General features: G+C 34.1%; 1 protein-coding gene across 4 annotated transcripts in view; it reads right to left on the reverse strand.

Annotated features, from left to right (window-relative positions):
- Eya3 (EYA transcriptional coactivator and phosphatase 3) overlaps positions 1-26,877 on the reverse strand; it is a 105,260-nt gene that overhangs the window by 65,766 nt on the left and 12,617 nt on the right. For all 4 annotated transcript variants that reach the window (XM_063235879.1, XM_063235880.1, XM_063235881.1 and 1 more), the window contains exon 2: positions 5,577-5,677. In XM_063235879.1, coding sequence (XP_063091949.1) covers positions 5,577-5,609 — 33 coding nt within the window. In that variant the 5' untranslated portion in view covers positions 5,610-5,677. The remainder of the gene's footprint in view (positions 1-5,576; positions 5,678-26,877) is intronic.

The following is a 26,877-nucleotide window of genomic DNA, read 5'->3' on the forward strand; positions in this document are numbered from 1 at the left end:
TTTAAGAAAAGCTGAAGAAACTGTTGCATTAATTCAGATAGAAAAGATGGGCTAAAATAATTTTGCCAGTAAACTAAAGAAAATGAAGACCACAGCTGGACTGAGGTGGTCCCACCCTCCAAAATTCATACGATTATTACTGATAATTTAGCTATGTGCTAATTTCAGGGGGGAAAAGGTGGCAAATCAAAGCCATGAAATACAAACACAAATAAATATAAAACAAAAATACAGGGATTCATTTCCATTTACTGAATATATAATAAAGAGGAAAATCTCATCTACTGAATCTTTTTTAAAAGACCTTTTATACACAGGACACTAAACTGGCATTCTTTAGTAAAGAATATCACAAGGACAAAAAATATAATGGAACCAGGCACAGTGGTGCACATCTATAATCCCAGCACTTGAGAGGCTGAGGCAGGAGGATCAATGTGAGTTTGAGGGCAGTCTGAACTGCATAGTGAAACCCTGTGTCAAAACGATAAAGAAAAAAACTGGAAAGAAAAAATATATATAATGGTAGTGATATACAGATCTTTTGTTGGAGAGGCACTTCTAGCAAGTACACAGGCCCATTCTTCACTATTAAAATTTTTTTTAAGAATCACTGTTATAAATGATTTTGCTGGGCATAAGCAATCATCCAAATACACAAGAATCTATCAATAGGTTTGGAGATCCTCTCTGATGATCGTATAGCTTCTACTGGAAAAGGACAGAATGAAGCAATAGGGGCAAACCTACAGTGCAAATGCCACAGCAGGCTGTTTGTATCATTGAAAGTTCTAAAAGATTTGTCATCACGAGTATGAAGAGTAGCACTGAAACAAGGATAAGAAAGAGCTAGGGGCTTTTAATTATACAGCTCAGCAGTAAAGGACCTGCTTAGCATGTTCTAGGAGTTGCTTCCATTCTCAGTAGCACCAAAAACAAACAAACAAAAAAATCAACTTCATACTGCAATTTACTGAAGAAGAGAAGTGCTATTATCCTTTGATACTTTAAAATATTGCTGTGCTATAGTGATGTGCTCTGCCTGTAATCCCAGCTGAGAAGCTAAGGCACAAAGATCTCAAGTTTGTGGCCAGCTTGGGTAACATAAGACCATGTCTCAAAAATATATAAAAAATCGGGGCTGGGGATTTAGCTCAGCGGCATAAGCGCCTGCCTTGCAAGCAGGCATTCGTGAGTTCGACCCCTGGTACCGATAAAAACAAAAAAGACAAAAAAAAAAAAAAAAAATATATATATATATATATATATACATAAATTTTTTCCAGATCACACAGATATTTGATGCATTTATATCCTAAAATTTGAAGCTGTCAATTACTAGCTCCTGATGATTGATAGTCATATCCTTTTCTAAGTATCTACAAACATCTGCCAAATAATGCATTTTAATGCTGTTATTAATCAGCATTAGGACAGCGTAAGTCTAGAGCTTTTACCACCTAATTCTTTCCTATTATCATCTTTGAATATAAAGCAAAACAAACAAAACACTGCAACATTTCTTTATACTTTGTTCCAAGTTCCTGTCTCATTCTCTATGATTTTTCAGAAATAGTGACCACTAGCTTGGTAATCATGTTATGTTTTAGGTCTGCAGGATAAAAATCTCCATGAATGTGAAGGATTAGAACTCAGCTAAAGTAATTGTCATATTTACTTATAAATGATAATAAAATCTTTTTTTGTTGTTTTTTGTTTTCTGAGGCAGGTTCTTTGTAGTTCAGGATGGCCTCGAACTCATGGCAATCCTCTTGTCTCAGCCTTCCATGGAATTACAGGTATGTACCATCATGCTTGGCTAAAACCTTTTTATTCATTTGGTTTGTCTGTTTGTTTATTTATTTTTTGGTACCAAGGATCAAACTCGTGACCTCATGCTTGCCAGGCAGGTGCTTAAGCTACTGAGCTAAATCCCTGGCCAAACTTTTTTAAAAATTCAAATATACTCTCTTTTACAATTTGTAGATAGTGCCTCTTGACAGAGAAGATAAAAAGAAATTCTGGTGCTGATCATGGAGTACATATCCATAATCCCAGCTTCTTCAGAGTCTAAGGCATGAGGATCTCAAATTCAAGTCCAGTTTGGGCAACTTAGTGACTTACTAAGACCCTGTCTCAAAAACTTAAAAATAATAAAAGTTCAAAGGTCTGGGATGGCCGAGCGTGGTGGCTCACACCTGTAATCCCAGCACTCGGGAGGCTGAGGCAGGAGGATTGTTGCGAGTTCGAGACTAGCCTGGGCTACAAAGTGAGCTCAAGCCCAGCTTAAACTGCATAGTGAGACCCTGTCTCAAAAAGACCAAAAAAAAAAAAAAAAAAAAAAAAGGTCTGGGGATACAGCTTAGTGTGAGTGTTCTGGATTCAATCTTCAGTATGGAGAGGGGGTCAAAATTCCAGTTTGAGTTAGTCACTGTGCCACAGGTTCCACGCTTTTCTTTTTTTTACTGTAAACCAAAAGGTCCTCTTTTTCTATCTCTTCTCGTTCCTCTTCTTTTGTAGTGCTGGAGATTGAATCTAGGACCTTTGTACTGGGTTGCATTCCTAGGTCTTTCCTCCTCCTTTTGAAACACTAAGGTAGGCTCCAATTTGCAATCTTCTTGCCTCAGTTTCTAGAATGCTGGGATTACAAGCACATGCCACTACTTCTAGATAAAGGTCCTCTGATGTTCTAAAGAATGTTTTGTAGGGGCTGGGGATTTAGATCAGCGGCATAAGTGCCTGCCTTGCAAGCAGGTAGTCGTGAGTTCAATCCCCGATACTGGTAAAAACGAAAAAGACAAAAAAAAAAAAAGAATGTTTTGTACCAGTCACCCCTTTTCTATTTGTAGCTTAGACTATATTTTGTCTATAATCATGATACTATTTTGTCTTCAGTATAACTGGGTCCTCTTTTTAAAGGTTAAATTCATGCTGAGAATGATGGTGCATGCCTATGATCTCATCACTCAGGGAAGCTCAGGCAGGAGGATCCCAACTTCAAACTTAGCCTCAGTAACTTAGTGAGACCTTGTCTCAAAATAAAAAAATTAAAGAAGGGGCTGAGGTTAGAGCTCAGTGTAAAAACCCTACGTTTAATCCCCAGGACTAGGGGAAAAAAATAAGAGTTAAAAACACTTCCAGGCACAGTTATACAGACCAGTAATCCCAGCTAATGAGCTGGCCAAAACAGGAGGATTGCAAGTTCAAGGCTTGCCTAACTAAGTAATTCAGTGAGACTCTGTCTCAAAAATCAAAAAAGGGCTAGGGATACAGCTCCCTAGTAGAAGGCCCCTGGGTTTAATCCCTAGTACCACACACATGCACACACACATATATGCTCAAAAGTTAAATATAAAAGGTATATGCTTATTATTTTTAAAAATTCTAACTATACAGATATATTTAGAATAAAACATGAAAGATCTATCATACCCTCTACCAGGGTGATAAGCATTTACACATCATAGCAGAAAACTGAGTTTTAATGCTTCAGCATCTTACCTTCCTCTAAAGTAACAATCAGGTTCTGTAGATCATGTTATAGAACTTTAACAGAATGACAGGAAAATGAGGCAGAGGAAAAAAGATGACTTGATAGCAACTCAGCCTCACAATTCCCTTGTCCTTAAGTAGGTAAGAAGTAATAGTTATGCCAACAATTACATAAGTCTTTTGAAAATATGAGTAGACTTTTGTCTTACACTGACCACTGAATATAATTTTCCCTAGAACACTTAGTGCCTATAATTCTGCTCTTTGCCCCAGTGGTGTATATACTATATATGAGTACACTGCTCAGGATATATTTTTCAAGCTACCACTTCTCTAATTATTATTGTCCCAGTGTTTGCTTCAGCAGCACATATACTAAAATTATTATTGTCCCAAAGATAGGGGCTTACATACATTTCAAATGTTTCACAAAGTCTTTCTACTAGTTATGTCTTATTAGTATTATACTTATCTTAACTGAGAGGGTAAAAAGAATAATAACAAAGTAATTATCATATAATTCTTTTTTTCAGTATATAATTCTTAACAAAGAATAATATTAAAAATACATTAAAAGATGTCATTTAAATAGAAGCTGTTGTTTGTCTTTTTGTGATGTAAAGCCTACATCTAGACTCCTGGTATGGCGGAATAGGTTTGCAATCTTAACACACTGGAAGGCTGAGGTGGGAGGATGCTAAGTTCAAGGCAACTTATCAAGACTCTGTCTCAGAATTTAAAGGGAGGTTGCTGCTGGGGACATGGGTTAGTGCAAAAGCTCTAGTTCAACTCCCAGTATGAAAAAGAAAAAAGGAAAGAAAAAAAAATACATCTGGAACATACACATAAAATCTTATTACCTGCTTTCAAAATTCAAATTTTTCTAGACTGGTCTTTCATAAAATTATCAGTATGTATTCTCTCTCAATATGAAATCCAAGAGGCCCATGAACTGAATCACTGTTTAACTTTAGAAAATACAAAAAGACCCTTAATTAGACATGGTGATACTAGCCTATAACTGCAGCTACTCAGAGGCTTAGGCAGGAAGACTAAAGTATAAGCTCAGAATGGGCAACATAACATCTGTCTCAAAAACAAAATTTAATTAAAAAAAAAAAAGATCTGATGATGTAAAGCTCTTGTGTAACCATGTACAAGGCCCTGAGGCTATTCCCTGTGCAGTTAAAAAAAAGACCCTTTAACATAAAAGTTATCTTATACACATACACAGACACTATTATTTCCAGTTTTTCAATGATTAGGATGAAAAGACAAAAGAAAGTCATGAAAAGAAGCCATGGCAAGGCAATAAACCCATAGTGGACATTTAAATTGTATTTATTAAATTAAATAATTAGCCGGGAATAGGGTACGCTCCTGTAATCCCAGCACTTAGGAGTTGAGGCAGGCAGATTGTTGCAAGTTCAAGACCAGCCTGGGCTACAAAGTGAGCCCAAGGCCAGCCTGAATCACATAGTGAGACTCTGTCTCAAAAGGCAAAACAAAACAAAAATTAAATACTTAACAGATACTCAATCTGGTCTCTAGGATGTTTTAAGAATTAACAGGTGGTCAAATCACACTTTCCTTATTATGCTTAAAAAAATTGAGTCAGTGAGAGAAATTTAGACAAAAATAAGACAAAATTTTCTGCTAGAAATGGTGATTCACTGTATAAGTGATAATCTCTTTTAGAAAATTAAAAGATGGGCCAGGGATTTAACTCAATGATGTAAGCACCTGCCTGGCAAGCACAAGGTCGTGAGTTCAATCCCTGATCCAAAAATAAATTAAAAAATAAACAAATAAAAGTTTTTTATTTTCTAAAAATTGGAACACGAGTCACTGATTTTTTTTAAAATGACATTTCCAAATACAACAAGATTTTGTAATGATAAATTTTTTAAATAGACTCTTTAGCATTAAGTTAGCCAAATATGAGTTTAAAAACATAAAAATTGTTTTCTTAGAGGAAAACTATTAACAAGTCTTTATTTTCATTTTTAATTTGGAATTTGTAAGTACATACAATTAAATTTTAAAATCTCTATAATCATTAAATTGTTAAAGGAAATACTTACTGGTTGCTCTGGTAAATCTTGTTCTTCTTCCATGAAGACCAGTATTTCTTTATTACACTTATGGGACTGGATTCCAAGTCTCTTTCTGCAGTCTTCACAATCTGTTCAAGAGATGGGGATTCAAAGCTTTATATACCTTTAAAATATAATCATTGAGGCCATCAGAGAATAATTTTTAAATATTTTGCTATCCCAAGCTTTTTATGCTAGTTATCATCTCAAAATCTCAAACTTGCACGTGGCTTTTGAAAACTGACATGCTGCACCATGTCAAGAAAGGAGTACACGATGATTTTATAATACCCTGCAAAAGCCAACACGTGGAATCACTTCTGCTGGTTACTATAGTGCCTAATGCATTAAACATTTTACAGTGACAGCAACGTGCAGATAATAAAACAAAAAATACTTTACGGATTAGAGTTACATTTAAAATGATAGAGACTAGCCTAGCCAGTCAGTAAGTTATGATAACATCTAACCTGTTTTAATGTGGAACATTTATATAACTGTTACAGACACACAGAATCACTCTAAATAGGGCAAACTGGAATACCAATTAAATACATTCACAACCAACTGTGTATATATAAATAATTTAAAGGAAAATGTAATTATTTAGGATTTTAATAATGAAAATAAAACAAGTGAAATGAAACTTTAAATATTAGACTAAGGAAAAATAATAACATAAAGTTAGACCCCAGTGTAATTCTGAAATAAGTTTCCACTAAATATACAACGCAAATTAAGCAACATCTTTTTCTTCTTAGACCCTGCACTTTCCATCCAGACTTTTGAACAAAAAAAGAAAAACAGGTTTTAAACCCCGCATTTACTTGTTTGATCACTGTTCTGTTCCCTGCTGGCAGGAGACAGACAGAAATTTTAAAAATAAAAAATTCCATGTCTATTTAACACATATGATCCTAGTTCTTTTCCCAGCCAGGTATGATTGCTTATGCCCTTGAAAGTCACACCTAGGTTCATTTCATCTATGAACTACTGTACTCACTTGACGTATGAGCACAAAGCTTATGTATGGAATCTTTTTGGAAAAACAATGAAAATGGATAAATAATGTGAGTAGGGAAACAAAAACCTTCAGGTATGCATGTACTATTACTGTTTTGGTGCAATATAAGACATTTTACTCTAGTACAAGGGAAAAAGAAAACACATGTAAGAGATACATTTAGATGCAAAATTTTGACAATCAGATGACACAGCTTTACTCCTTTGTCTTGGTCTAACATGTCAAAAGGAAAAAAAAAGTTTAAAGGTCAGAAGCACTTGCTTAATGCACTCACATGTAGCTCATACAAAGCCTCAAAATCTAAGTTCTCCTAAAACATGACGCAGGTAACTAATGCTGCAGAATTACAAGGTACAAACACTAAAGCTCACAGGCTTTTGGTTAAATCAGAAAAGTACTGTCAATGTGACTCACAATTGTGGTTTTTTTTTTCCTTTTTATCGGTACCGGGGATCGAACTCACGACTGCCTGCTTGCAAGGCAGGCGCTTATGCCGCTGAGCTAAATCCCCAGCCCCAATTGTGGAAAAAAAGTAAAAGCGAATTTTTTTTACCAGTTTATATCTCAGTTTTAGATTGAAATGTCTGTATAAGATTATAGTACTGTCTAAATGTATAATATGTACATATATAATTTTAACCCATAAGAAACAGCAAAATGGGACCAAGTCATTAGAATAATGTAATTATTTTTAATACCTCATTTGCTGAATTTTTATGAGCCAATTCTTATCTATACAAAAAGTGGTAACATTCTATTTCCTTCAATTAAAGGACATGAATGTTGAACTGCAACACTAATGTATAGTCTTGGCAAAAGAGACAGGATTTCCCTTTACCCATCTTGGTGTAAGAGGAAGGTAAGAATTGGAAAAAAAAAAGAATGATAATAATGTGCTTTAATTTTTTAAAGCACAAAAACTATTTTATTTAAAAAATCTGAACAAAATTTTTAAAACAACTTATTTTATAAGTTAAAAAAAGAGTCACAGTTTTTAAAAAGCAAGAAATGCTATCTAAACAGTAAGGGTATCAATGCTCAAGTTACACAAAACCAAAAAATAAAATCTTAAATTTATGACAGCTGTGACAGAGAATGCCTATTATAGTACCAGCTACTCAAGAGGCTGAGGAAGTGAGATCAGAAAGTCTCATGCTAGTCTAGACAACTTACTGAAACTGTCTCAAAATTAAAAAAGAAAAAGGCTTGAGAATGTAGCTCAGAGATCCTTGGTCTTAGTCCTCACTACTGGAAAAGAGGCTTTGAATTGTGTTTTTTTAGGGAAAAAAATGTATATGTAACATTGATTTTTATTAGCAAGATAAGACTGTTTTTTTTAAGATGAATTCTATGAGAAGCTACAAGACAACTTTAAACAGAAAAACTGGAAAAACATTCCTTTATACCTCTATTTGTTTTGTTATTATTCTTTTTCTCTATTTTTTCCTTTGAAACAAACACGTTTTATTTGTTCCTATGGAAATAACTACCATTATTTTCTCACTCTTCAACTCATAGAAATAAAAAGGACATAATTTCTATATTTGAAGAACTTTTAAAAACTAGGTGTGATATATTAAGGTAACTAATAAATAACCACTAATAATTTTAATCATTTAAAAATAAAAAATCTATAAATAAAAAATATGATTGAGGGGCTGGGGATTTAGCTCAGCGGCATAAGCACCTGCCTTGCAAGTGTGCGGTCGTGAGTTTGATCCCTGATACTGATAAAAACAAAAAAGACCAAAAAATATATATATATATGATTGATTACAGAATTTCCTGACATTCTACCGGCAATGTGATGTCCACGAAGTTTGCAAACATATATTCTGGTACATGTGTATAAAAATGTATCAATAATGACACGTTATGTAATTCCATCATAATATGTAGATAACTATACCCCTGGAGTAGCTGGGACTGTATCTATCAATATAGTATTCCCACTCCTCCTCATAATTTATATTCTGAAACATAAGAACATACTAATTGTAAGAATGCAAGTATTGCCACATGTGATGGTGCAGTAATTCCAGCACTTAGACGGCTAAGGTAGGAGGATCGCCATGAGTTTTTTTGTTTGTTTGTTTTGTTTTTGTCTTTTTCGTTTTTTATCGGTACCGGGGATCGAACTCACGATTGCCTGCTTGCAAGGCAGGCACTTATGCTACTGAGCTAAATCCCTAGCACCTCGCCATGAGTTCTGACGCAGCCTGAGCTACATAAGTAAGTTTAAAGCCATCTTTTAATACACGATGAAATCTTGTCTCAAAAACACAAAACAAAATGAAAATGAAAAGATTTATCACATTCTCAGCATTTATCAATACATTAAAACTTTTACTTATTTTTTGTGGTTGAGGGATCAAACCCGGGCTTTGAGTATGCTAAGCACTCACTTATCTCAGAGCGACATCCCAAAGTCTAAAACTTTTAATATTTAAAATTTCATATCAGTTTTGAAAGTGGCATATGCTATATAATCAAGTCACATTCACTACCACTGAAATTAAAAAGTGTAACAGATACAATGATTCAATACTTGATACTAATCTTTTAAGATATCAAGTAATACAATGGCTATGACATAGAAATGGAAAGTGAACATTTTAATGTAATTAAGATAAACACAACCAGGCCTCACTAAAACAGGTGATGAAATTACAAAACACATCTAACTTTTTAGTTTAAGTATTTTCAGGGCATTTATACAATAAAGCTTTTCCACAATTTTAAAATTTCATTTCTTAATATTGGTTTCTAAATATATTTGTTTTTATCACTTTTGGAGATAGACTGTAAGTATCCATATGCCTGCATGGATAGAATTTAGGGAAGATAAAAAGTTGAGAACAGAAATAGTATTTCCTAAGACTTCATGTTCCCTACTTGTAAATGCTGACAGTGAAACACTTGGACACCTAAGTTTGACTTTTAAAAGTCCCAATTTTATTTTACTTTATTTTCAAACAGATCCTCATTATGTGGCCCAGGCTGGTCTTGAACTCTTGGGCTTAATTGATACTGACATAAGCTACCAGAATAGCCAAGACTGTAAGCACACACCACCACACCAGGCCAACACAAGTTTAAATACTATTGTGATCTCATATGTTAAAAATTTTTATAGTATGTCAATATAACTTTAATTTTGACTCCTTAGAAGTTAGAAGAGAAAAACTTAGTAACAAAAGTTGATTTCAAAATTCTAATTAGATTCCTACCTTATAATTTGCTGTATACCAGGTTCAATACAAAATCTTAAAACAAACAGAATGTAGATTACTTCAATGTGTTACAGTTCTTAGGCTTAGAAAAAGGAATTACATATATATATTTATAATTATATATTTTAAGGGCTAGGGATTTAGCTCAGTGGCATGAGTGCCTGCCTGACAAGCACAAGGTTGTGAGTTCAACCCCCAGTACCAAAAAAATATATATATATTTATATATTTAAATAACATGAATTATATACAAATGTAATATGCAATATTATAAATTATACATAAATTTATAAGTAACTTTATACATGATTAATTATATATCTGTTTATAAATATATTTTATATAATATATAAACATATAAATGTGTTAATAATCATACACATAAATACATATACTTTCCCTTCCTGCATCTAGGAGCTGCAACAATATAACATATATACATATATACAGAATAAAGATCAAATTGTTTCATTGAAATTAAATTATATTTCTCTTAATCACAATTTCAAGAGAAGTATTTAAATTTAGCAAAAGTATCTGATTATAGGTCCCAGAAAGGGAACCCACATAAATCTATCAAAACAGAGACATTCAGGTGTTAAACTTTGATATAGTCCTACAAAGAACCCAGGTAGCCTATACATTTGACCACTGACTACACTGTATCCTAGAAGTTTACTATTCCTTCCAAACTTACACATAGTTTTAGAACACACCAGAAAAAAAATGCTATAGGGGCTGGGATTTAGCTCAGTGGTACCTGATTAAAAAAAAAAAAAATGCTATAGAAATTTTTCCAAGGAAAATTAATAGCATCCTTCACAAAATAAAAAATAAACATAGTTAATCATTATAAACAATAGTATAAAAGCTAGAAGTACTCTCCTAGAAGTAGTGTAATCATTAGGATTTTAATTAATATATTAACTTTCTTTGTTTAAGACAAACTTTTGCTAAGTTGTTCAGACTGACCTAAAATTCAGGGCTCAAGTAATTCTTCAGCCTGGGCTTTCCATTTAGCTGGGACCACAGGCAGCTGCCACTGCACCCAGCTATTTAGTAATGTATGACTTAAAATAAGTAAATAGCAAGCGACCTTCACTGCATACTCAAATATACCTTGTGTATATCCTGAAGAATGAAAACAAAAACCAGATATGTACTTCTTTCTAGCTTTAAGATGATTGCTTCAAGTAACATTATTCAACAAATATAGATCTACTTTAAGGAATATATATTAATGAATTTATAAGTATCCTGATACCCCCAGTACCAAACTTAAGCCTCAAGAGAACAGTTCAAAATAAATTCCAATTTATCAACTAGGAGGCTTTATAAAGCAAAAGCAGAAAAGATATCAAGAAAATAGTTTCAGAACGTGAGAAAATATTTCTGTGGTCTCTTGCACAATAGTACATATAATCAGTAAATGATAGTGGGATGATACCAAATAAAAATTTGGGTTTCATAATCTATAAAATACAAATACTAATTTTAAAATAAGTAAACAAAGGTTTATTTCAATATCTCAAGATTTCTTACTGAAAATTAGACAAAATATTACAAATATTTTGGAGGAAGAAGAGATAATAATAGAAGCAATAAAAGAAGATCTTTTCTGTCTCATTCATTTTTAACTACATAGGGAAGAATAAGAGAATAACAATTTACTGGATGTATATAATTGACCAAAGAGTTTTATATTTACTATCTCACCAAATTTTATCATTACAACTATGTTTAAGACACAGGTGGTACCACCCTCTATTATAGACAGGGCATCCAGGAAGCGAAGATTCAAACAATTTGTTTGAATAGCAGCAACAACATTGCAGGTTGATAATAATGATGCTTGTACATTCAGAACAAACCTAATAAAAACCAAATTTTGTATTTAAAAAGGATTAAAATATTTAATTTTAGTGATATCTACGATATAATTGCAATAAAACACACAATAGATGCTGAACATAATGTGCATATCTATAATTCCAGCACTTGGGAGGATGAGGCAAGAGGACCACTGTGAGTTTGAGTCTAGCCTGGGCTACATAGTGAACTTAACACCAGCCTGAACTATATACATTGAGAGCTTGTCTCAAAAAAGAAACACAGGATCCTGAGAGTTCAAGGCCAACCTGGGCTACAATGTGCATTTAAGGCCAACCTGAACTGCAAAGTGAGACCCTGTCTCAAAAAAAGAAAGAAAGAAAAAAGAAAAGAAACAAAATGGAACAAAACACAGTAACACTCCTGAGATTAGATGAGGCAATTCTACAGCCAAATCTAAAAAGTATTTCAAACAGAAAAATAAATGGAGAAAAACTGGAATTCTACAAATATTGTCAGAAAAATTGAATGCCTATGTGGAGAAAACATACCGACGCCATATACAATGAGTTATAAATATATAAAGAACTAAAATTTAGGGTCAAACAAAATACCATAAATACCTTTCATTTGTGAAAATAAGATAAACTCATGGGCAACAGAAAAAATACAATTAAAAAATTAATTGTGTAAAATTAACTTTCATATAATGAAAAGATTAAGAGGGTTATAACAAATGGGTGTAATGTCAGCAATACAATGAGTAAAGCTTAATGTCTCCAATATAACTCAAGCCGTACAGCAGGTACTGATCACCTATTACTATCTGGCAAAGAGCAACTAATATAAACCTGTCACAGAATACAAACAGGCAGTTTAAGTAAACACGAAGCTCAGATCAGCATTTAAGAAAAAGATCCTATTTCACCACTAAAGAAAAATAGTAATATTTGTAAGATATTACTTTGTGAACTACTAAAAATCAAATGAAATTTAAAGTTATTTGGGCTACAAAAAGATAAAACATACTGAGCCACAGCTGTAAGATCACACCAAGTTCAGATTATTTCCCCAGAGTACTACAGAGGTCATAAAATTGCCTTGGCCTAATCTGAATAATTTCATTTAGATATTTTCCCAAAAATTATGTATTAGGGGAAAATCTAACTCTGCTTGTAAAAAATATAGCAGAGTGGATGGGCACAGTAATGCACACGAGTTTGTGAACAAGCTGAACATTAACTATCTCAAAACAAAATGAAAAAAAAAAATAAGTTTGCTGTTCACAAAAATGAAAAATTTAAAAAAACTAACGTAAAGGATGCTTTAGCTGTGTTACAATTCTAGAATATCCCATATTAAAATGAAAGTAAAAGAAAATAAAAGTTAACCTATTTCAATAGCTTATATAAAAAGTAAAAACTAAATTTGTATCAGTTTAATTATAACTTATATAGACTTTGATAAAAAAACAAAATTTTATAGTCTGGAGAGTAAAATGTTTACAGACTTTTAAATGCTTCTATGAAAATGATTAAAACATTAAGCTAAAATTGAACAAATTCTGTACTTTTTGCCTTTTTTTGTCAAAAAAATTTCAGCTTTGAAGGAAAAGTAATTTAAATTGAAATGATCCTCCCTTACCCTCATGAATCTTAAACTGCATGACAACAGTAGACAGAAGAGTCATTTAATTTTCTTGTTCTGTTATTCTTTTCACAAGAAATCAAATTATTTAAACCACTGTTCACAAGCTCAGGGCTCATTCATTTTATAGTTCTGAACAAAAACATTTAATTTGCAATAGTTAAGAATTGGCTATTAGAAGAGAGCTCACATTTGGTTTTACCATTGACAGAAATTATTCTCTTGCTTGCATAAGAAAGCAAATAACATAAGCTGCTATAAAAGATACAAAAAGAGAAACAATTACAAATTGTTGAACATCATCACTAATATAAGGTTGAAGAAATTAAGCCAAAGAGGTGAAGATGTTACCTCATGAATCTCTAAGTAGCACAATCAGTGCAAGATTCAACTTTGTCTGAAGCTTTTTTCCCCTTCATACAGAATTCAGCAAATAACCCTCCCTTTTAAAATTATGTTCCTAATATTATTATCTTAGGCCACTTAATCTTTTCCTTTTATTAAATCTCTATTCTGTTACATTGCTTTGACCTCACACTACAATGCGTTTCTAAAGTTTTAAAACATTTTAAATGTAGTAATTCAAAACTTCCTTTTCAAGGCATGGGCTGGCACTTTAAAGACCTTCTAGATTTTCAAAAATGAGTTTTAATGCTAGTTTTAAATTTCTGTACAGGGTCCAAAAAATTACAATTTGTTCTCTCTTGACAATTATGATCCCTTATTGTAGAATGCACAGAATTTGATTTACTATTAATGAAATAATTTTAACTAGGCATAAGAAAATAAATTATTTTATCATTCCTAGACAAACAGCACAATTTCAGGAAAATAAATGATCTCCCAATATACTAAAGCCACAGTTATTACTGAAAGAATGCCTTGCTTCATTATTAGTTAATAATTATAAGAGTTCTTTAGAAACTTCTTTGATCTCCACTTGTGGTTTATAAAACTAGCAGTTAACAATTTTGGTAAAACTCTTAGGAGTTCTATGAAATCTTGGGCCTATATTTCACAATAAAACTACTTTATTATAATTAGTATTTGACAGTACACACTAAGTATTCAATAAATATTTGTTTACTCAAATATAACTTCCAGGGTGTCTTAACTCCTTTAAATATTTAAAACCAGCTCATTAAGAAGCTTCTATATATTTAGAGGTACTGCATACCTCCAATCTTCACTCTCTCACTTTCTCTAGAGATACGTAAATCAAGACTGTAATTTTTTGCAATGTTTTTAAACTAATTTGAGGAATATCACTTTCAAGTCTACATTAACCAAAAAGTCCCCTTCAAATATATGCAAAGAATGAAATATTTCAAATGAAATTTTAATGTCACTTCCACAAAGGATCACATAATCTACTTATTCTAGATTACTAACTCTTACATTTCTCTTCCTTAATTGGCTAAAGTTTTTAAATTAAACAGGAAGAAAAGACTAAAAGAGGATAAAGGAAGCAAAGGAAAAAGAGAAAGGCAAGATGGGGGAGAATTTCCTTCTCTCAATTTATACACACACAGTTATCATGAAGTAGATTTTTGGCCAAAGATGGTTCACTGATTCCTAATGCCCAAAAACCTGTGAGTGCCAACCCTATTTGGGAAAAGGGTCTTTGCAGATGTAAATAAAATAAGGATTCTGAAATAAGATTACCCTGGATTATGTGGGTAGGCCATAAATGTCCACACAAGTAGCCTTATAAAAGAAAAGATGAAAATTTAACAGAGAGAAAAGAACTGTAAAAATTAAAAACACAATGGAAGTAAGCCAGGCATGGAGGTGCATGCCTATAATCCCAGCACTCAGGAGGCTGGGGCAGGAGGATTACTGCAAGTTAAAAGACCAGCCTGGACTACGCAGTGAGCTCAAGGCCAGCATGAACTGCATAATGAGATCTTGTCTCAAAAAACAAAACAAAACTGAACAAAACCCCAAAATGGAATGACAATGGTCAAGGAATGTAAGCAACCCCAGACGCTGGAAAAGCCAAGGAACAATATTCACTAGTGTTTCTGAAGGGAGTGCTGCCTTCACTAACACCTTCATTTCAAGACTTCTGGTCTCCAACTGTGAGAGAATACAATTTTAAACCTCCAGGTTTGGAAATTTATGTTTTTCATTTGTTTTTACCATTACCTCTCTGCTTGCGCGCCATGACTGTCTCCTAGCCATATAATGAAATACACAAGCTGAAAGCCAATGAGAAAGTATGTGCAAAATAATAGAACATATAGCTGAAAAAAATGCTTCCAAACAGTTTCCAAACAATTGGAAAATTCCCCTTCTAACAGAACTGTCATGTACCCATCACTACTTTCACTCTGGGTCAAACTGTGTATTTATATAATAAATACCCAAGTAACATAATAACACTGGCAGTTACCACTGCCTTATCCATCTTTCCAAAGTCTTGAGTATAAACTCAAGTACTAGGATCTGTAAGACAACACTTAAAATCAGCATATAATCTGTGTGATGTTTGGTTTGGGAAAAATATTTACTGCTAGAGTTAAGTCTGACAGATACACCTTTCTCTTTTCTGGCCCATCTTAACTACAACCTTGGGCAACCTATGCCTCAAAATTGAAGATCTTATTTTGGTAGCAGGGATCGAACTCACGACCTTGCACTTGCCAAGGCAGGTGCTTATGCCTAAACTAAATTCCTGGCCCTTATTTATCTATCTTGATTCAAATTCATAGTTTGTATTGAGTTTTGAAAAAAAAATTTACATGACTCTAATGTAGTCATTTTGTAGTATCTATAGAGCATCATGCTTTTCCATTAAAAACATTTGCTAAATTATGATTATTTTTGTTTAATTTTATTTTTTTTGATACCAGGGGTTGAACTCAGGAGCTCGAGTTTGCCAAGCAGGGATTTCCGCCACTGAGCTAATCCCCTGGCTAACTTTATTTTAAAGAGGATAAAACCAAGGAAAATAAAACAATAAAATCAATCAAAATAAACCAGTATAAGTGATACAGGACTTCAAAACCTAACAAAACCAACAATAGTTACCATAATGCCTTTTGTCGTATTCAAAATAGCTGCAGATATCTTTCCAACTAGTAAAAATCCAACAGAACAATAGAATAGAAACAATAAAAACAAAACAATGCAATAAAGGACTTCAAAACCAGCCAATAGTAAGTCCAAAATAGCTACCATAATATATCTTGCAATCTTTTAAATAGCTGCTCATGCCTTCAGATTGAACAACATAATCGAACAAAAGAGAATAAAATCCAACCCAACAGAACAATGAAAACAATGACCAGGCGGGGGGGTCACCTCCTGGTGAGACCTGGTTCTCCGAGGTCCATTAATAGTGCTGACTTACGGAAAAGCCTTGGGTCTGGCTGTCCCCTCTCGGGCGGCACACTGTGCCAGTTTCCAGGCAGGGATCACCTCCTAGTGAGGCCTGGTCCTCACATTCCCTATCCCCCCCCCCGCAGTCCCCCAATAGTCCGCGCTGACTCAGGGAGAGAGGCTGGGGTCTGGCTCTAAATAATGATTATTTTTTAACACTGTGCTATGCATTGAGTCAAGAATATTGACAGGCATTACAGGATGGCTGTGGATAACCAGAATTTTTGCCATTAGAAAAGTTTGAGCAGGGAATTTAGCCCAGCAGCATAAGTGCCTGCCTTGCAAGCTCATGGTCGTGAGTTCGATCCCCGGTACAAAAAAGGAAAAAGAAAAAGAAAAATGAGTTTTCTAACTCGACAAATGACCTCTTTTGTGAGCGTGTATTTTTTTCTTTAGTTTTCTTTTTCGTTTGTGTTGAATAAAGCCCTAAAACTCTCCCTAACAAAATATTCACATAATATTTTAAGCCAGAAAAACACCCATTGAAATAGAATCCATGATAGACCATGCCAAGTTATAAAAATATATTCTAGGGGGCTGGGGATTTAGCTCAGGGGCATAAGGACCTGCCTTGCAAGCAGGAGGTCGTGAGTTCAATCCCTGGTACCGATAAAAAAGAAAAAGACAAAGAAATATATATATATTCTGAAAGGGATCATAATTATTTTGACTATTTTGTGTCAAAAATTCATGTCAATGTCAAAAATACTATTTAAAGGAAGGGAAGAAGGGTTGAAGGGGAGGAAGGGGAGGGGGAAGAAAAGAATCAAGATATATCATGCCTTGGGGTACAAAATTCCTACAATGAATGCTATTATTATTATTATTATTTTGGTATTAGGAATTGAAATCAGGACTTTGCACTTGTCAGGCAGCACTATGCCACTGAACAATATCATCAGTCTTTTTTTTTTTTTTTTGTCTTTTTCATTTTTTATCGGTACCAGGGATCGAACTCACGACTGCCTGCTTGCAAGGCAGGTACTTATGCCGCTGAGCTAAATCCCCAGCCCCCAACATCACCAGTCTTGATGAGTGTTATTATGTATATCTAAAATGCACCAATCTATGGTGCTGCATGCCTATAATCTTAGAATTTGGGAGGCTGAGGCAGTAAAATAATCGCAGGTTTGAGGCCAGCCTGAACTATATAGTGACCTTCTTTAAAAAAAAAAAAAAAAGAAGTATCAATAAAATTAATTTTAAAAAACAATAAAAATGTCATTTTGTTTAAAAAGTAAACACTACAATGTGCAGATCAATGAAAATATAAAGGTTTGGGGCTGGGGGTTTAGCTCAGCGGCATAAGCGCCTGCCTTGAAAGCAGGCAGTCATGAGTTCGATCCCCGGTACCGATAAAAAGGAAAAAGACCAAAAAAAAAAAAAAAGTAAATAGGGAGTAGGAATATAGCCCACAAGCTCTCAGTTCAATCCCAAGCATAAATACATGTGTGTCTCTGTGTGTGTCTTATTCGAGATGTAACATGTGAGAGTTGATCTATAGTACACATCACTAATCTATAGTTACTGTTTAGATCAATTTTGGAAATTGTGGTCATTCATATTTATATTCCCAGTTGCCATCATGGCTGGCAGGAAAGTGATACTCTCCTTTGTCCTCACCATTCCATGGGCAGATATCCAGTAAGTTTGCTAAGGAATTAAATCACAGATTCAGCTACAATTTTTAGTTCACATTCTTAAAAATATCCCTAGGGCTGGAGGTTTAGCTCAGCGGCATAAGCGCCTGCCTTGAAAGCAGGCAGTCATGAGTTCGATCCCCGGTACCGATAAAAAGGAAAACGACAAAAAAAAAAAAAAAAAAAAAAAAAGAAAATATAAAGGTTTAGTCAATCTCAAAAATTAAAACTATTAACTGTAATCTTAAGCAGCAAAGTAAACAAGAAGGGTAAATTTTTGAAATTTGCTTTCTTAGAAGGGCATAGTGGCACACTTTTGTAATCCCAACACTCAGGAGCCTGAGTAAGTAGGATTGTTACAAGTTCGAGACCAGCCTGTGCTACAAAGTGAGCCCAAGGCCAGCTTGAACTGCACAGCAAGACCCTGTCTCAAAAAGATTTAAATAAAAAAAAAGAAGAAGAAAGAAAAGGAATTGCTTTCTTGATAAACTCTCAACTCAGGCAATTTTCCCACAAGTTCTTTGCACTGTTTTTTGGTTTGCCTAGGTAAGTAGATCTAATCTACGGACGTCAATAGTCTCAAACTCTGAAATCTCCTCTTAATGCAACTCAAAAGGAATAACATAAAAATTCACTTGCCAAAAGGAAAATTACATGATAGTTAACATACTTTGGGATAGATATAAACTGAATAAAATTTTTCTTACAAACAACAGAACCAAGGCTCGTAACAGTAAGTTATAAATCAGTTTATATATGAGAGGTAAAGTGGTGTCCTGAAATGGATCTTAGAATAGATAAAGGAAATATTGTGAGAGTAGTGAAATGTGAAGTAGTGAAAGAAGGTCTACAGTCTACTAAATAATAACATACTAATGTTTTTTAATTCTGACATATACTATGGTTATGTTAAAAGGTAAACTAGAAGTAAACTCTGTGTATTATCTCTGAAACATTTGTGAATAAATCTAAAATTTTTTCAAAATTTAAAAAAAGCCTATTTAAAGAATAAGATGCCATTACACACATACTAGACTGGCTAAATAAATAAAATGACTGTATGATGGCAAGTACACAAAAATTTTGTACAATTTATATGCTGCTGATACATGTATAAAATTGTGTAGTTCAATCATGGAACAGTCTGGCAGTTTCTTATATAGCTAAACACACTCTTACCAGAAAATTTAATAATCCCATTCTAAGACATTTACTAAGTGAAAAGAAAATGTGTTGGTAGTTTTTCATACAAAATTTGATGGTGACTTTTTTTCATACAAACACTTAAAAACAACTCAAATTCCTTCAAACTGGTAAATAGACAAACAACCTGTAGTACTTCCATACAATGGAATATTGAAGAGCAATTTATAAAAATAACTGGGATGCATTATTCATTCACAAGCCTACATATTGCATAATTACATTTAGATGACTATTTTCTTACTACAGGGACAGAAAACTGATCAGTAGCTGTCAGGTATTAGGAATAGAAGCGGTTGGCCACAAAAAGGCACAGGGAACTTTTCCAGGATGATAGAATGATTTTTTTGTTTTGAGATAGGGTCTCATTATATAGTTCTGGCTGGTCTTGAATTCATAGAGCCCAGCTGGCCTCAAACTTGTGATCCTCCTGCCTCAACTTCCTAAATGCTAGGATTACTGGCCTGTAGTACCATGCCCAATCTATTCTGCATCTTGATTTTTCTGACAGTTCACAACTGTAAGCATTTATAAAACTCACAGACTTACACTCTTAAAAGAGAGAATTTATCATTTGTAAGTTTTACCTTGAAACTATAATAGGATATTCAGATTCTTTAAAAAGAAAAACCGTAAGCGGAGATTTGGCTCATAGCCCTATTTGCCTACCTGAAAGAAAAACCACGTATGAATGAAGCTGAATAAAATTTAACGATAATACAAGTATATAAAATTATAAACATAGCTGTACCAATAATTTATGAGTACAGATATTTAAAATGCTTGCTAACAAAATTATAAACATAGGCCAACAATTTAGAAGTATACAGATTTTAAACATTAGCTAATAAAATTGTAAGGAGAATTACAGGTTATTTATGAGTACAGAAATCTGAAATATATGCTATATCACCTGACATCATAAAAGTTTTCCATGAGATAGATAACATATAAAGTCAAATTTTACAAGTTGTTATTTTAAATGTAATTGTCTTACAACAGATACCCTTCCCCTAACTAAACTGCAGTGGCAGAATACTATCCCTATCTTAAACCATTAACTGTAGACCAATATAATTTACAATGATTTCAGAACCAATTACAATATATAAGTTGGTATTTATATAAAAAAAGGATCTTAGACTTCCAACCCCAGAATTGTTATGTCTTAGTTCCTTTTCTTGTTGCTGAGACAAAATATCCAACAAGTTAAAGCAGGAAAGAATTATTTTAGCTCACAGTGTGCAGAGGTTTCAGTCTATAATCAGCTGGGTCCAAGGCAGGGTACTATGGCAGAGGACAAACAGTCCATGGCAAAGCAGGGTAGGTAGAAGGCAACAAAGTGTTAAGTGACAAAACAGCTTCTTTTTGTCCCTTTATATTCCATCCAGTCTGTCTGCTTTTTTGAGTGGTGTCACTGACACCCAGGTTGGATAATCCCTAAGTCACATTCTTAGTCCCAGCATCACACATGTTAATCAAGTCACCTTCAAAATTCCCCATTTATAACTGCATGAGACTTTGGGGGAATATCTGGATAAAAGCGTTAACATGTGACAAATAAATTTGTTCTTTAAGCCACTCAGTCTGTGGTATACTGTTATGGCTAACACTAATACAGTTCTGGTACCTTCTCTTAGTTCTTTAGACATAGCTTCCTTTAGTTCTTTGAACATAATTATCATTAAGATAAATGCCTTTAAAAAATGCCTTGTTCGGGGCTGGGGATTTAGCTCAGTGCCTGCCTTGCAAGTGTGCGGTCATGAGTTCGATCCCTGGTACCGATAAAATCAAAAAAGAAAAAAAAAAACAAAAACAAAAACAAAAAAAATGCCTTGTTCTAATAAGTCCAATATCTGGGCTTCTTCAGGAGTAGTTTCTATTTTACTGCTTTCTTTCTTGTATAGGGGAAACTGTTTCTTTACAGGACTTCTAAAATTCTGTTGAAAACTAGACATTATAAATAATTCAACATGGCATCTTGGAAAAACAGATTCCCCCTCTACCCAATATGTGTTGCTGTTGCAGCTGTTTCTTTTAGTAACTAGCCTAAATTTTATGTGAAGTTTCTAAACACATTCTTTTTTACATGCAGCCACTGAAGTCTCTGCTATTAGTACTGAACTAGTGACCAGGATTTCATTAGATGTTTGAAACCAGTAAATCTCCCAGTCTATACACATGGATGTGTCCATACACACATTAGGACATAACTTTAACACTACACCAGCCAGTTTATAACTGTGTTAGCCTTCATTCTTGCTTATAGAGCCTCAAGACCAACCAGAATTGAGAGCTTGGTGCCTTTTTTGGTCTTTCATCAATACACACATTACCCCACACTTGTGAATAGCCTTCTAGATTCCCAGAAATCTATCAAATCTTTACAAATTCCCTTATGGACATCACATTTCTCAGCTTTTTCCTTTAAGCTTCTGAATTAGCTAGTTTGCCCTAAGTGCTATCCACTATTAAAGGCACTAGAGGCACTAGGTATGTTCAACAACTGCTTCTAATTGTTTTCAGAGAACATGGTATGTGCGAACAGTTGCGGGGGGGCGGGGGGGGCATGGTGTAAACTCCTAGTCAGGTCAAAGACAGAGAATGACCTTCAAAGGCAGTCTTTCAAGGAAACACCAGTTAGGTAAAACAATGACAATTTTCTGAGAATGGAGCTTTAAACTCATTCTGCCTCTTCCAACAGGTACTGGTTTACCAGAATTGAGACTCTTGGTTTTCAAGGCTATCCTGGAGCTGGAAGGTGGTGGGAAAGGGACAAGTTACGAGACAGGTTTGCTGGTTTTGTCCAGATTCAGCCATTTTTCTTGAATAAATGCTCCCAGATTGCTGCAAGTCTGTGGTTAATTCTCAGTGTTTTGAAAAAACTGATTCTGACAAATTTTTATAGCAAAGTTTGCAGATATTCTTTTTTTCTTTTCCTTTTTTTTTTTTTTGAGATAGGGTCTAGCTATGCAGTTCAGGCAAGCTTTGAACTCACTATGTAGCCCAGCTGACCTTGAACTCTTCCCTATTCTCCTGCCTCAGGCTTCCAATTGCTGGAATTGGAAGCCAGCTCTTCTTTCATTTTTGCTGACATCCTCTGCAATGAATTTTGAAAGTCCTTTAGCTTAATCCATACATTTAATATTTTCATTTTTAAATTTCAATATTTACATTTCTCATTTACCTTTTTTATTAAAAATACTTAACTCTGAGTATTTCTTCTGTTTATACTAATTATTATTGGGGTTTTTTTTTGTTTTTTTTTGGTACAGGGATCAAACTCACAACCTTCATTTGTCAGGTAGGCACTTATGCTACTAAGCTAAATCTCTAGCCTAGTCATTAGTTTTGATTGCATTTTAGTGTTAACAATACCTCTCAGGCTGGGGATTTAGCTCAGCGGCATAAGCGCCTACTTGCAAGCAGGCAGTCATGAGTTCGATCCCCGGTACCGATTAAAAAAAAAAAAAATACCTCTCTTCCACAGTATTAATTTTCCTCAAAGACTGATAAATCTAAGTAAGCAGTACAGCTAAACAATTGTTCCTCACAATGCACAAGAACATTTGTTCACCCACTGGTGCATGCAGGCTCCAGTTATCTATTATAACCATCTCTTTTAACTATGGAAGAGCGATGAAATATTCAGTTAGGTATTGTCTGTAGGTAATTCATTTCCTAAATATGAAAATCCTTGTTTCGGGGTTGGGGATTTAGCTCAGCAGCATAAACACCTGCCTTGCAAGCAGGCGGTCATGAGTTTCGATCCCCAGCACCAAAAAAAAAAAAAAAATCCTTGTTTCTTCTAAGTATCACAAATTATGTGGGATATGGCTGATTTTCAATGCCAAACTTTCATTTTAGAGAGGACCTATCAAGGTTTTCACTTGAGGAAAAACAGTACACTTACCTACTCTGCTTTTTCCTTTGTCATTGTAAAGTTCTAGGGTAACTTCAGGCTGTATTTGCTTCTTTCTCTACTCTCAAAATCCATTCATTTCTAAAGTAATTAATGTTTATTATGTGTCAGACACTAGTCTAAGTACTAGGGATTCAGTGATGAAATCAAAATCCACTGCCTCAAGAAACTGTTATTCTAATGGGTAAGTAAATACTGTACATAAGGTAATATAATTTCACAAAGTGATAAATACTACTGGAAAATAAAGGACAGAGTGACAGCAGGGAAGCTATTTCAGATGGAGTGATAATTTCTCTGAGGTGGTAATCTATTAGCAGATATATGAATAATAAAAAAGAGAGAACACTCTGAAATATAAAGGGAGGCATTCCAGAAGGGAACAAATGTAAAGAAACTGAGAGGGTAACATCTTGGTATACAGCAAAAGGGCAAGTGTTAGCAAGTGAATGAGTTGTAAGAAATGAGGGCTGAGAAGTAGACAAGAGCCAGCCACGTTCACAGCTTTTAACACATGACATTGGGAAGTCAATGGGTGTTAAGTAACAGAATGTCATGATTTGATTTACATACACAAAATGTTATGTGGCAAATATACTGCTTTCCCTAGACCGACTGTTCACAGTATTTGAAAATTATTCCCTAGGCTTTATCCAAGAGGCAAGCAGATGCTCAAAATAGAGGACAAGAACCAAGAAATCGATGAATGCCACAAGCACCTTTCATTGCTTCTATTTGTTTACTTAGAATTTGGTACATTTCAGACATTTTTACATATACTTTTAGCTATGATATCTTTGCCTAGTTTCTCTATCAACTCAATCTCGCTGTTTCCTATTCTTCAAAAATTCCATTAAAGTTTCATCAGTTTCATAAAGGCAACCTTTCTTTTTTTTTTTTTTTTTGTCTTTTTCCTTTTTATCGGTACCAGGGATCGAACTCAGGACCGCCTGCTTGCAAGGCAGGTACTTATGCCGCTGAGCTAAATCCCCAGCCCAAAGCAACCTTTCTTGATTCATGTTTTTTTTTAAATCTAATAAACTTAATATATCCACTCAGAACTCTTCGTGCTCATAGACCTGTAAAAGCAGACATGAATAACCAGCAAACCTGTAACTCAGCTGACCTCATTTAAGGCTGCCTTTAGTGTGATCCTAAGAGAGGCTTTCAGCTCTCACAGCTTGGAAAACAGCACAAATTACATTTCTATGGCCAAAAAGGCTGCAACCCACCCACACTGTATCTACCTTATGTACTTTCTGTAGACAGACAAAAGACCACACTGGTCAACTCCTTCCATAAATAAACAGACCAGCCAACTGACTGGTAAAGTTGGCGAATTCTTGTGGCTACTTCATTTGGCAGGCACGACAAATACATCATGGTATTGTCAGCTGTAGGAATATTTATAGTAAACTTTACACTTAGTAAGATAGATCAGAACTTACTGAGAAAGTCATATGTTTGTGGGCATGTTGTACTAGATTCTTAGTAAGAAAAACTAGTATTGTTTTTACAATTTCTAATATTACTTCTTAAAGTACTGTCCTATGATGTTGATAAAACTATCTCTAATAAAAATCAACATAAACATTTCCCCCTTAATTCTAATAAAATAAGGAAACGTATTCCACAGAAAAAAAATCCCAAACCACGGTAAACTGGAAGGGAGGGAAGTTAATCTGAATTTGCTGTCAAATTAGGTTTAGTAATAGACGAATAGTTCTTCCAAAACATTCTGGTTTTGTTTTGTTTTTTTGGTTTTTTTTGGTAATAGGGATCGAACTCAAGACCTTGTGCTTGCCAGGAAGGGGCTTATGCCACTGAGCTAAATCCCAGGCCCTCTTTTAAAACATTCTTTCTAGCTCTCTTCAGACTTCTCTTCCAATTTTTGTAACTTGTCAATGACAGAACATTAACATTTAGAGATTCAGACTCTATAGAACTCAAAAACTCTCAAACTTAGCTTCCTTTTTCTTTAATGTGCGACATAAACATTTCTAAAAGATCATATTTTTGTAGGTACCGTGGCCTGCCAGATACTATACTCCAACATAAATATTCTCAAAATGTGTTGCTTCTAGATACACAGAAAAAGTTGTATCCCATCATTTCATTCATTTTCTAACATTCTGTATCATTCTATATATATATATCTCATCTATACATCAATCTTTTATATCAAAGGTCTCCACTATTTGAATATTTACCATATAGCATGCCAATAAAACTAAGACTATTGAAATGTACATAGTTTTGGATGTCAACAGCACAACAAAGCTAGGTGTGGAGGGGCATGCCTGTAATTCTATCACTTGGGAGGCTCAAGCAGGCGGATCAGTGAGTTCAAAACTAGCCTGGACTACATAGTGAGTTCAAGGCCAGTTTGAACTACATAGCAAGGCCTCATCTCAAAAAACAAACAAACAAAAAATACTACCAAATCTAGGTTTAGTTCTCTGATTAATGTGTTAGTATCAAATTTACTTCTTCCTTCAAAAATCTGATAAGACAAAAATGCCACTGCTTATAATTCCAGTGTTACAATTTCAGCCAGGGAGTAAGGAACAGTGATGCAAGATTTAATTCTCATTATTTTAAAAACTTTCATTATTTTACTATTTTCAACAAAAACAACTTTATAAGATTTGATAACGGCTCAGCAGCACAAGTGCCAGGTTGTAAGTTCAATCCCCAGTACCAACAACAACAAAGAAAAGATTTGGCAAATATAAGGTATTTCTGGAGCATAAACCGTAGAGCCACAATATTTAGGGTCAAACACCAGCTCTGAAACTAATGAGTGATATGGGATCTTAGGCTAATTAGTTAACTTCTCTAGGTTTAAATCACTTTATCTATAAATAATAAGTGTCTTTTTCATACACTTGTCACAAGAAATAAATGAGTTAACATCGTCAAATTCTTATAACAGTGCCTAGCACATAAACATGATGTGTTTGTTAAAGAAAAACAAATAACTTCAACATAAGATAAACAGAAAAAAAAAAAATCAAGCCTTGAGTAAAGGTCAGGCCACTAGTGAGTTCCTCATAGTTTTTCAAAGACAAAATATTAAATTTAAGAGTAAGATCCAAATGACAAGAGATTTGAGAGATTTAAAAAGCTGGGTCAGTAGTCCTGATAACCTTTGTTACTTGGCTTTGATTTCAAAACTCTACATAAGAATTTTTGCATATAAGTCCTCAAGAAAAGATATTTTCAAGCTCCTGAGCAATATCATATTAAATGCCAATAATGTTTTGCTCAACAAATATAGAGAACTATCACAATTCCAAATACTCTGAGATTCAACTGTGAGTTGATACTATTAACAGCTAATATTTATGGAATGCATTTTATGGGTCAGGATGTCCTAAGTACTGTTAATATATTATTATTTTAA

This window comes from Cavia porcellus, unplaced genomic scaffold (genome assembly GCF_034190915.1).
Source record: "Cavia porcellus strain 051 isolate PalLab524CR breed Dunkin Hartley unplaced genomic scaffold, mCavPor4.1 scaffold_25, whole genome shotgun sequence".
Classification (NCBI taxonomy): Eukaryota; Metazoa; Chordata; class Mammalia; order Rodentia; family Caviidae; genus Cavia; species Cavia porcellus.